The sequence below is a fragment of the Aplysia californica genome, unplaced genomic scaffold (assembly GCF_000002075.1).
Source record: "Aplysia californica isolate F4 #8 unplaced genomic scaffold, AplCal3.0 scaffold00311, whole genome shotgun sequence".
In the NCBI taxonomy this organism is placed as follows: Eukaryota; Metazoa; Mollusca; class Gastropoda; order Aplysiida; family Aplysiidae; genus Aplysia; species Aplysia californica.
In genome coordinates this window covers 187451-200073 of record NW_004797581.1, presented here as the reverse complement: position 1 = coordinate 200073, position 12623 = coordinate 187451, and the positions used below count along the sequence as shown (strand labels likewise).

At 40.6% G+C, this 12623-nt stretch overlaps 1 protein-coding gene across 1 annotated transcript in view; it reads left to right on the top strand.

The window, feature by feature from the left end:
- Positions 1-12623, top strand: part of LOC101854179 — a gene marked incomplete in the record, with an annotated part of 56825 nt that overhangs the window by 22854 nt on the left and 21348 nt on the right. The window contains 2 exon segments of the mRNA XM_035970708.1: positions 964-1176; positions 7414-7500. Coding sequence (XP_035826601.1) covers positions 964-1176; positions 7414-7500 — 300 coding nt within the window.

Sequence of the window (12623 nt, the reverse complement as noted above, 5' to 3'; positions counted from 1 at the left end):
CACACACACACACACACACACACACACACACATACACGCACATACAGACACACACTTACAGCAAAAAGTGAACAAGCTGAGAGGCGTCCTTTTAAAGCCTGCATTGGACTCCATTTTAAATACTATATTCCAACACACCAAAACAAGAATCAAGTTATGAACCTAGAAGATGAGGATACTTAACATTCTGAAAAAAGAAAATCATCTTCTTGGCAACTTTTCATCTGTACTCCTTTTAAAAAGGGTGGCATGCAAAGAGGTTATAAATAGTACTATGTTCAGCTCTTTCGGCAGCATAATAATGTATTTTTTTAAATGGCATTTACAATACGCCGGTACATTCAGTGAGACCGTGAGAAATTATAATTATAATGTCTTTCCACATGTTCTTCTCATCGTTTTTGTTTTAATGTAGCAGTTTAATACACCCTCGTCGACAAAATTCATCAGGCCGATCTGAATGAGATCGACGCAACATCCCAGTAGAAAGACAAAGATATTCGATCTTTTTTTTTACCCTCCACGTCTCGGAACTGATGTATCAGACTTCCACCAGCTTTAGATGTCGAAAAGATATATTATATTATGATAAATATCTTGACTAGTTGAAGGCTGTAGGGTGTACAACAGTTTGAACGTAGGGATGGATCAGTTTTAAAAATAACTCGGGTCCTCAACCTTCGAACGATTGTATCGGTCGTCTGAATTCGATTAGCAGCAGACCAAATTTAAAGGCATATTTCGAAGCATTATACACAAATGAGAAGCCCGAATTTGCATATTTTATAGTATCTGTGTTATTGATTGCCTTAGAAATTTTCAAGGACAGAAAACAGAGTTGAAAAATCTACATGATAAAGAACGCGCCTCTTCAAAAAAGTTAACTATAACTGTAGATTTTGCAAAAATATTTCTTTTCAGGGTTTGTTTCCAATGTGTGCGTTCTTTTTTTTCTAAAACCAGTCACTGGATCAGCACCACCCAGCATGCAGAATTTTTACAGACGACCCTTGGGGGGTACCACAGCCCAGTCTGGTCTACTTCATGAGTTGCCTCCCCTTGATGGCACAGACAGCCAATCGTCTTTCATGACCCCGGGAGGGTTCAAGCGCTCCAAGACGAAGTTTGTCAAGCACCCACAACTCCCGGGCATCAAAGGCAAGACAGATGCAGCTGGTGAGTTATCGTTTACTTTCTGCTAGTTCTTTTCTGACTTATTAAAATTATGTACTGCTGATGGGGTAGATTTGTAAAACTGTAGGAAAACTGGATGTGTGAGACTGCAGAGGACATGCAGCCATGTAGCGTCGGAGTGGACATGTTCATTTATGTTTTGTCTTTTCAGTTGTGAGTATTATTAGTTTCCTGCTATTCACTCCCTTTGAATGTTCACCCAGGTCCCTTTCAACCAGAGAGACGGAGTGTGTGTGTGTGTGTGTGTGTGTGTGTGTGTGTGTGTGTGTGTGTGTGTGTGTGTGTGTGTGTGTCTGTGGGTGAGAGAGAGAGTGTGTGTGTGTAAGAAAGAGAGAGAGAGAGAGAGAGAGAGAGAGAGAGAGAGAGAGAGAGAGAGAGAGAGAGAGAGAGAGTATACTTATTGTTTTACACATTCTTGCAGCACCTTTTCTGCTATTTATTCACTTTCCACCAAAGCCCCTTTACCCATCGGCGACAAAGAATAATTTGCATTTCTTGTTAGAGGTGTAATCTTCTTTTTTTAATTGACTGGTTGTGGACTTTTTTTCCGCAATGAACCACGTCTTGTAAAATTAGTCCATCAATGTGTATCGCTTTGTCTTGTTTTGCTCTGACGTTTTGAGACCAATCTTAGCACATGGTGATCATCAGGTATCATACCGTCTGGCAAAAGAGGTTATGGACATCCCCTGTTCTCAGTCTTCAGTAAGCTCTGAGGGTCCTCTAGCTTTTTCCTTGATTTCAGTTAGTCTGTCATGCTAGTTGACATAAGATTTATTGTCCTTTCCTCGTGGTCTTTCTAGGCATTATTGTTGCTATTTCAGTCTTTCTGCTTTTTCTTCATAATTTATTCCCTCTTTTTTTGTGTCCTGTTATCACAACTACCTAGCGTCAAGCTTGTTCCTTCCTTATCGGTCACGGAACTCTGTTCCCAGTTCCCATTTCAATCTCATTGCTTTTTCTAGATACATGTATTTTCTTTGCTTTTTCCCGTTAATACAACACGATTTGAACTTTGCTTCCTCCATTTTCTCTTTGCTGAAGCTTGTCGTATTATAATGCTATTGTCGTTTCTTTCACACCCTTTATCTGTTATCCATGAAAAATTCTTGTAACTGTCAGTTTGGTGTGTTAAGTAGGTCAATTCGTTCCGTTGCTATCTTTTCAGAAAATCGCATAGACACATATTAAAGCTAATTTTGATAAAATGTTGATCTCTAAAGCAGTGAAATATGTATCAGTTTGACTTAATAATCAACCATCCGCTGTGCTCTCCAACGCCATAATAACACTTAAAGCCACTCCAGAATGTGGCAAAAGAAAGACAACATTCACTTTTTTGGAAAAGTAACGACGCAGGTGCTATGCAACAACACCTAACATAGATAGGTCTATTCTTATTTTTAAGTGATATTTGACGCTCAAACTGTAATTCTCTTGAACATTTCACGGTGAGCCACGCTGAGTTCAAATCGCACACTTGCCTACCTCACTTTGACTTACACAATTACAACAGTACCCCCCTCCCCTCGCCCATTTTCCAAAAAGTAAAGCAAAAACAAGAAAGTAAAACAAAAGATCAATCTTCAGGTTTTTTCTTGTGGTGGTAACCAGGTACCGGTCAGTTGGACTCAACTGTTTCTTTTCCTTTGCAACAGATCGGTCTCTCTATCCCGTAGCTCCCCCCGACTTGTCGTACCGACAACACCATCAAGTGCTCGCGCCCGCCCCTCCCCTCCCATCTCGCTCATCCTCTTGGCAAACTGTCACCTGGCGTAAGTGGCTGCTGGTGTGGTTGTTCATCAAATAAAACAAACAAAATAAACAAACAAACAAACAAACTCATGTACCAAATAAACAACAACGAGCAAACAACCCAGTTGCTGTTTTTTCCTACTTTGAACTCCCGTAACCCTCCTTGTCGTTATTTTTGATTAATAAACCTCGGTGCTTTTGCTCTATATACTAGGCCAGGGGTCTCAAACTCGCGACTTTTTGCTGCCCCAACTTAAGGTCAAAGCTGGGTGTTAGTGTGGCCTTTCCTCAAGCCAAATATGGCTACGCTATAATAAGAGAAAGCGCCGCAAGTCTCTGGCAATAAGGAGTAGGCAAGAAAAGCTTATGATCTGAAGAAGCGTTCATCTTCTCAACTGATTTTAATAAAGATTTAGAATATTAGAACAATCAGGTGTACTTTTTTAAATGCTTGAAACCTTTTGTCTTTGTTGAATGCTTGATGCGGCCCACGATCACCCAGACTCTACTTCAAGCGTTCTCCGCACAATTCAAGTTTGAGTCCCCTGCTGTTGGCAAACTTGTCGTGAATCAGCTACTGACGGCGTCTCATCATGGTTGTAGAAGTGTGTCTCGGAGCATTCTTTCTCTCCCTGTCTGTTATTTGCTTTTTGTTGTTTTTACTAAAAGAGCATGCATGGCAGTTCGTGTGGGTGGCGGTTTTTGTGTTTTTTTCTTTTGGTTTCACCACAGAAACCACTGAACGGGTAAACAATCTTAGTATCGTCATCACCATCATCATCACTGCCTTTCTCTCCCTGCGTCCGTGTGTGGGCCACGAACAAACACTTGTTACCCTTCCCTATCTTGGGCTAGTCTCTTGATATCATTCTCTGTGACTTCTCAATCTTAGTTTAAAAGATCAATGAATATGTGACGCAGTCAAACAGTTTCCTTTAAAATTTTGACTCATTACAGGGAGGGAATCAACACATCACTCTCCATCTTCCCGAGCTCACGATGTGTACAAACAACACTATCAACTACGCTCGCCCGCCCCTCCCCTTAGCTGACTTCCTTCATTCTCGCGCACAACAAAGAACCTTAGAATAAATCAAATATAATTATTTATATACCTTGTCACCCATAATAGATCATTCTTCACGGCGTGTGCCAACAGTACTCTCGTCTGCTCTTGCCCGCCCTTCTCCTCAGCTGACTTCCTTCAGTCCTTCTCACCCACAACCTTAAAATCAACGAAATAATAATTTATATCGTCCTTGCTCACAACAGATCACTCTCCATCTCCCCTAGCTCTCGACGTATACCGACAACATTATAGACTGCTCTCGCCCGCCCCACCCCTCCCATCTCGCTCAGCTCCCTGGCAAACTGTCACGTGGCGTAAGTGGCTGGTGGATGTGGCTGCAGCCCAAAATACTGGACCCCTATCTACGCACTGTACCACGAGTATACACACTTTGTTTCCAATATGCTGTACCCTAGACGTCTCCACTCTATGGCTAGTTGGTTGATTGCCGTGGGCTGTATGGAGCTGTACCCATCTATGTAATTCCAACATTTTACAGTGGGGGTTCTCAACCAGAGAAAGGTTAAACTTAGCCCCGGACCACAGATTTCTCCAGCCCTATGCTTGGATTTCACGACTCTTGATTTAGTCTTATTTCCATACCTTACATAAGTCATGGGAATTGTGAACATTATTAAATTGAGTTTACATTCGTTTTTTACTCAGATTACAAAATCTGTAAATGTCAGCTCTAAACTATAGCAATAAATGCATGTTCACAATTTTTGAAAAAAGATCTAGATCTAGATCTAAGAACAAATTGGACAATTGGACAAGTTGGTCAAAGAAAGTGGTAGGTTTTTTTTCATTCTTAATTGATTACTAACCATAATATTATTTCAGAAACATTTTTTTTTAAAGATATTAAATTGATTACTTTAAAATATGGAGGTAACTGAACCAGAATGTTATTCCAGAGGTTTGACCTCGAATTGCTTAACAAAAACGTATGTGGTAAATCCCCCTTTATAAAAACACTGTCAGTTTGCAAGCGGAGCAAAAAGGTTGAGAACCCCAAGCATACAACATCAGCCTCTACTACATGCATGCGAGTGTACGTGTCGTGTCAGCAATATAATCGCCAAAGGAAATCGTAAAGTTTAGTGAGCTTCCTAATTAAACTTCATATTACAGTATTACACGTATCAACATCATCATCGCCATTGCCATTGCAAAGCTGTACTCGTTCTTTGGAGTAACTCTCTTGGCTACTGCGTCTCCTCTTTGACTACCAGGACAGAAATAAGCAAGAGACGTCTACTTAGAAGGAAAACCCCGGGTGTAGGTATATGTCATCCGTAACAACAATAGTGCTAAGAGGACTCTCGCTGAATATTTCCCGATACCCTCTGTCAATGATGGGAAGGACAAGTACCTCGTGAAAATTAAGAATAGCAACATCATCATTACTTTTTATAAGAACAATGGAGACATGAACAAACTGTAACTACCACGGAGGAGTTTCACTCTTGGGCATCGTTGTAAAGTTCTACTCGTTTGTCACTTTGAAGAAACAATAGATCCTGCAGGTGAACTGCAGTTGCAGGAAAGATGCTGCGAACAGAGATATCCCCTCTATGTCGTTTCTAATATAAACATAACAAAAGCATTCGGGGTGGCCTTTCTGGTATCCTGCCCATAATTAGAGTCTCCCCCATCCCACCCCCAAAAAAACTTTTTAAAAATAAAATTAAAATAAACATAAAATTTCCTCAGCTCTTTGATGCTAACATGCAAATTATCACTCAGTTCCATGATGATTTCTTCAAACCATGCAGTATCCATAGCAGTGTCAAACGAGGATACTTTGGGGGGGGGGGGGGGCGGTGGCAAGGACCTTTAGTACAGAAAAAATCAATCTATGTATACCCCAGATCCGAAGGAGGTCTTTTTAATCCCTTCAGACTGAAAACAAAAACCGATCAAGGGCTTCAACGCCTCTATGACAAATTTGCCAGAGTACTCAGAGTTCGACCTGAGAAATAATATTGAGAAAACTGTCACGTTGTATTTCGGGGTGTGAGAGCCCCTTCATCTACGCGGCTCAGTGATGAAATCCTGAATGTTGAAGAAAAATTTACATTCCTGGGTACCACAGTAGCAGATGATAATTGTTTGTACAGAAAACAAACTCAAAACGTACTCAGGAAGAATGTGCACAACCTCACTTTGCCAAACTGACACAAAGAGTGCAGGAAAATAACACATTAACAGTAACACCCAACACGAAAGTATACAAGAAGTTCGTACTCTGAACAGTCTACTGTGGATGTGAAGTTGGACTCCATGTAGACCTCACCTTTAAAAAAGCGCATTTTCAATACCAAATTGACTGATAAAATCACAAAAGATGAAGTTCTCGGAAGGCTGGTATCCAGAGTACCGGTATGTCGGCCCCTACATTCTTCTTAGACAAGGCAGACTTCGTGGGCTCGGACATGTCCGAAGGATGGGGGTTGAAACGATTCCTGGGGACATCATGTGTGGAGAATTTGCCTCTAGCTCAAGAACGACAGGACGTATCCAACTCTGATTCAATGAACGTCAGCAAAAAATAAAAGTCATGAAAGTAAAAGCATTAGGACCCTGGTCCCTCGAGATGAAATGGAGCCAATGTAACGTCACTATCAGCGTCATCATTGTCATTCCCATCAACATCAGCAAAACCAGTTGTAGCTACAGCAACAGCAGTTTCAGCAGAAACAGTAGCAGCAGCAGCCGCAGCAGCAGCAACAGTTGCTCCTAAGTTTTCGTTTAGGTTCTAGTTAAAACGGCATCAATAGCAAAAAGAACAACACCACTACCACCACCAACAACAACAGTAAACAACAACACCAACAACAGAACACAACAGCGACATCAGCAGCTTCATATTTTTTAAGATAAGATAAGATAACACTTTATTATGTTAGTACACTCACGTATAACGTATCTTTACTTCAGTAGTTTTCCACACGTCCAGCTTGTATTATTGCTCACTTCTTAAAACAGTTGGTACCGGTACGTCCTTGTCAGATTCCCAACTGATGACATGCCACCTGCATGCTATTTTGCTCTTCACCGCTTTTTCTTTTGTGCTTACTATGCCGCTCTGTACACATCTTTTTCGTGTCGATTGAGAACCCGGCCAAGCAACAACAGCAACAACAACAAAATAGATCTACTTTAAAAAGACCCCTGAAATCCCTCTCCTTCTGTCAAACTGACCTGCAAGTTTCCAGTGAAGTACGGCGGTAAAGTCAAACAAATAAACACTTCGACGAACGAGACCTTTATGTGAATCAAACAAATAGCAAGTTCTGGAACCTTTACTGTCCTTTTACTTTGGGCAATATTCTTTATTGAGCCACATGATTCTGACAGAAAGATGGACCATAATATTTTGTACCCTACAGACTTCTGGGACCAGAACCCTCGAGTGTCCATGTTCCGCGAAAGACGAACAGTGTCCAATCTGTCGGCTAGACTTGGATTCTTCTCCCGTTCGTTCCATTCCACATACTCTGTCCACATTCTATTCCAACTCCTATAATTGTATCGCATGCTTGGAGTTGTCCTGGACGCTTTCTGTTCTGAGTGCCTTTGTACGCCTTGCATGTTGTGATTAATAATAACTATTACTATTAAGGCTCCTTGACACGTATCAAATGTGTAGGATCTTCGCGTAAACATATTGGCAGGGACGTTGAACAACAAAAAGTAGTAGTAGTAGTAGTAGTAGTAGTAGTAGTAGTAGTAGTAGTAGTAGTAGTAGTAGTAGTAGTAGTAGTAGTAGTAGTAGTAGTAGTAGTAGTAGTAAGTAGCAAAAAGAAAAACTAGTAGTAGTAGTAGTAGTAGTAGTAGTAGTAGTAGTAGTAGTAGTAGTAGTAGTAGTAGTAGTAGTAGTAGTAGTAGTAGTAGTAGTAGTAGTTGTTGTTGTTGTAGCAATAGTAGCAGTAGTAGCAGCAGTAGCAGCAGCAGCAGCAGCAGCAGCAGCAGCAGCAGCAGCAGCAGCAGCAGCAGCAGCAGCAGCAGCAGCAGCAGTGAATGCAAAGTCTTGATACAGATTCCCACAGATCTAATACTTCCACGGGAATTTCCGATTCATGTATCTCGTATTTGTATGTGTGTGCTTATTATCAAAACAATGTGGGTAGGATTTACCTTTGGCGTTTTCAAATATACATGTATCTGAAGTATATTAATATGATATAGGTCTGTGTAATAATATTATGTATTTGGTATGTATACACCAAGAGAGCACAGAGTAAGTATCTATACAACTTAAAGTGCCAGTACAGCCTTCTCATGATGGTTGAGCATGTGGTACGAAAAGTTACTATAATCACAATCAGCAAAGAGTGTGCATGAAAGCAATATAACATACAAGTAATAATATGATAACATAAAGAGCTCTGTTGCGTGTTTTTACTATTCTTCGACTGGCATAATATTATTTTGGTATATATACAGAAATGTATTCTTGTATCTATTTCCGTGTAAGTACTTTTCATCATAATGTATGGGTTTACAGTTTGTGTTACATAGTATAAAAATATAACTTTCTTAAGAAAAGAAAAGTCTATGCGCTGGGCACATTGTATTATCTACAAATATTGAAAGTGTATCTCCTTTTGTGTGAACCTTAATTGATTTAGTATGGAGAAAAAAAAGGAATGGCACAGGAGCATTAGATGCTGTACAAATACGAAATAATCTTTATCCTCATTCCCCGTACAATCAATTGTTTTTGTAATGGAGTTTTGTTTTTGTTGTGTTGATTTTTTTGTGTACGTTTGGGGGTTTTTTTTTGGTTTTTTATTTTGTTTTGTTGTGGTTTTTTCTCTTTAATGTTGTATTTGTTGTTTCGTTTTTGTTTTTTGAAGGGGGAAGTTTCCTCTCTAATACCTTCTTCCTCGTTGATCTCGTTTTTACTCCCATTGATCTGAACATTCTCAATTAGTCCGTATCAATCATTTACCGATTCATTAACGCCTCATTCTAATCGTTCATCGATCTTTCATCAACGTCAACGGTTCCAGTTGTAGAGTGAAAGGTAACAGCAATTTGAGCAGCAGCGATAGCCGAACGTTTCTTAAAAAGGACCCGTCGCTGCTTGAAACAATCTCTGTGATTTCAGTAGAAAAAGAAGAGTGGTTATTTTAAACAGGTGGACGTCTTAGATAGTATGATTATAATAGAAACCAACACAAACGAACACACATAAACACACACACACACACACACACTCACACACACACTCACACACACACACACACACACACACACACACACACACACACACACACACACAAAAGGGAAGTGGGAAGTGGTCGTTTTTAAAGGTGATTGTCGTGGAGAACTTGGACAAATGGTCGTTAGAGCAGGTTCGACTGTTTGTGTTATAGCTTGGTCGTAATATACTGTGGTACTATGGTACGAGGGTGCGGTGACGGAGCGGTTAGTGCGCTCGCCTCCGGAGCGGAAAGTCCTGGTTCGAGCCTCGGATCGGACACGGATTTTTTTCGCCCCCTCCTGCCCACCCAGCAGTAATGACTTCGAGCTGGGGAAGTAAAGGCGGCATGGAAAGGAACAGGCCACCCTACCACAATAAGCCGAAGGCCCAGGAAGTGGTTTCACTAACAAAGCAATCCCTAATGTCCGGATCGGATGCGGGAACAACTTTGCTTTACTATGGTACATTTTAATGGCCCTTTCAATGCGGTAAGGTTATATAAAGAGAATGGACGTCCGGATTCTACGCGCATCTTTCCGACTGGGCCATGCCAAAAACCAAAAGGGACGGGGGAGGGGGGGGGGGGTGAAAACAAATCAAGTTCAAGAAAGAAAACCCCCTTTGGAGAATCGAACCAGGGTTATCAACACTGTAGCATAGCATGACAGCAGCAGCCGAGTTTTTGGGTATTGTCCCAAGGTTCCTATAAGTTATAACGTATGTCACTCCGCTGTGCGCTCCGGGTAATGATAGTTTTATTTCTTTGTTTCTATCTAATCCAAAACTGAAAAAGGGATAATAATAATAATAATAATAATGATATTATTATTATTATTATTATTATTATTATTATTATTATTATTATTATTATTATTATTTTCAAGAAGAAGAAGAAGAAGAAGAAGAAGAAGAAGAAGAAGAAGAAGAAGAAGAAGAAGAAGAAGAAGAAGAAGAAGAAGAAGAAGAAGAAGAAAAAGAAGAAGAAGAAGAAGAAGAAGAAGAAGAAGAAGAAGAAGAAGAAGAAGAAGAAGAAGAAGAAGAAGAAGAAGAAGAAGAAGAAGAAGAAGAAGAAGAAGAAGAAACAGAAGAAGAAGAAGAAGAAGAAGAAGAAGAAGAAGAAGAAGAAGAAGAAGAAGAAGAAGAAGAAGAAGAAGAAGAAGAAGAAGAAGAAGAAGAAGAAAAAGAAGAAGAAGAAGAAGAAGAAGAAGAAGGATTAATATAATAATAATAATAATAATAATAATAATAATAATAATAATAATAATAATAATAATAATAATAATACATGTAATAATAATAGGAATAGTAATTACGATAATACATTTGTGTCTTGCAAATTCAAGATCTCTGTGCCTTGCAAGTTATAACATTACACCAGACCTTATGGCATTCTGCAACAGTTTCAACTTCCTGAGAAGTAAGCAGTGCAAGCTTCTATTTTACAGCGCTATTACACTAACATACCAACAAGATCTTTCACTGTGTATGGCCGAGTACCCATTCACACCTAGAGGAAGTGGGGAAAAGTTGTGTAAAGTACCTTTCCAAAGAACACAATGTTTGGTCAAGCTGAGCCTCGAGCCCCGAAATCCGCAATCTCACAATTACGAGTCTGATAACCTAACCACCTAACTACCATATTATCCAGAACGAATGTTCTCGTAATTAATTTAACTACAGTCGAACCTGTGTAAGACGGAATCGCAAGGGAGCCAGAAAAAAATTCCGTCTTAGACATTTTCCGTTTGAGACAGGGGAATTTAGGGAAGATGGAGGTTGGTTGGGGGGGGGGGGTTCAAAGGCCCAACCGGTGGGATCAAGGATCGCTTGTCCGATCGGCAAGGAGTGGTCAAAACTTCACACCTTTCAATTGCTATCCTGTCTGATAATGACATACGTCAGTCTTACTTATCCAATTACCACCAGTGCTTGCTTTTCATACGACCACTGTTTGACCTATTAAAAACAGAAACGTTTGAACATCTCCCTTGCTTCCATCCTTAGCCCCACCCACACGATTCAAGGAACTCTTTTCTCGGCTGGCCGTACGATCAGGGCGGCAGGCATTGGTGAATCTAATTTCACACCTCTGGCTTCTGGACCCAGGAAGGTTTCCGTAGGGGCTCGCTACTCGAGCACTCTCACAGGCAGTCGTGAGATTTCACACCCACACTGCACTAACCATCTGCATCGCTCACATGATGGGGTAACATCTACCCCCTAATTGTACCCCAACTCCCCTTCCTCGGCCAGCCGCATGACCATAGCGTTAGTTTAGAGCCAGCGGAACCAAATTTGCGAGTTTTGTTTCAAATCAGGGCTGAGCGGGCAAAGCATTTTCCGTCTTAGACAGGTGAAATCCTCCGAAGGGAGCGGATTTTTCTTTCCGTTTCCGCGTTGGACATGTTTCCGTTTTATACAGGTAATTAAAGAGGAATATATCAAGGGGGGAGCGGGGAGATTCCCCTAAGACAGGTTTCCGTTTTATATTAGTTTCCGTTAAGGCAGGTTCGACTGTAGTGGGATGCGCACAAAGAGTCTATGAAGCTAACAAGCAATGCATGATGGGCTATGTCTACTTGTGAATACTTTTTGGAGATAAGAAGGGTTTGGGGCAGGTGGTGGTTTTAACGTGCAGAAGTATAGTCGAACCTGCTCTAACGGCCACCTATATATAAGACAATCACCTGTACAAACAGCCACTTTCCATTCTTTTTCCCGTTTGCATTTGTTACCGTTATAATGAAACTGACACTGTGTAAGAGGTCTACATGTCTAAGACAACCACTTTTCTCTTCGAATTTGGGTGGCTGTCTTGGAATACTTCAATAATTTCGACTGTATATAATTTAACCTTTTCAATGGCATTCCCACACGTGTATATTTCTCGACGAACAGTTGTAAATGTTCACATCGTGTCTTTCTTAAACATAATACCTCGTGCCTGTGCAGTTGTTCAAAGGTTTTTCTTCTCTTTTAATCAGAGATTCCCTATCCCCAAGGAGACTTTACAGACATGTAGAAAAAAATCATAACATGTAACCAGTCTCATGAGAACAGTGGTCGCAACTAGTCTATTGTTAAGCATGATTGATTTCACCTATTGATTAATTGTTCGACAGATCCATCGCTTGCATGATCTGCCTGTAACCATTGGTTTAATCAATCCTACGACTTTGTGAATTTATGGTTTGAAAGTGATTGAAACACAGGTCGATGCGCTTAGAATTTTGCAGTGACTAAACATGAAAAGCTTTTGTTAAATCTTATTATGTTACATGCCACTATATTTTCGTAACCTCTTCCTCCTTCTCCCATACTCATCCTCTTCCTCCTCCTCCTCTTCCCCCTCCTCCTCCTCCTCCTCCTTCTCCTCCTCCTCCTCCTCCT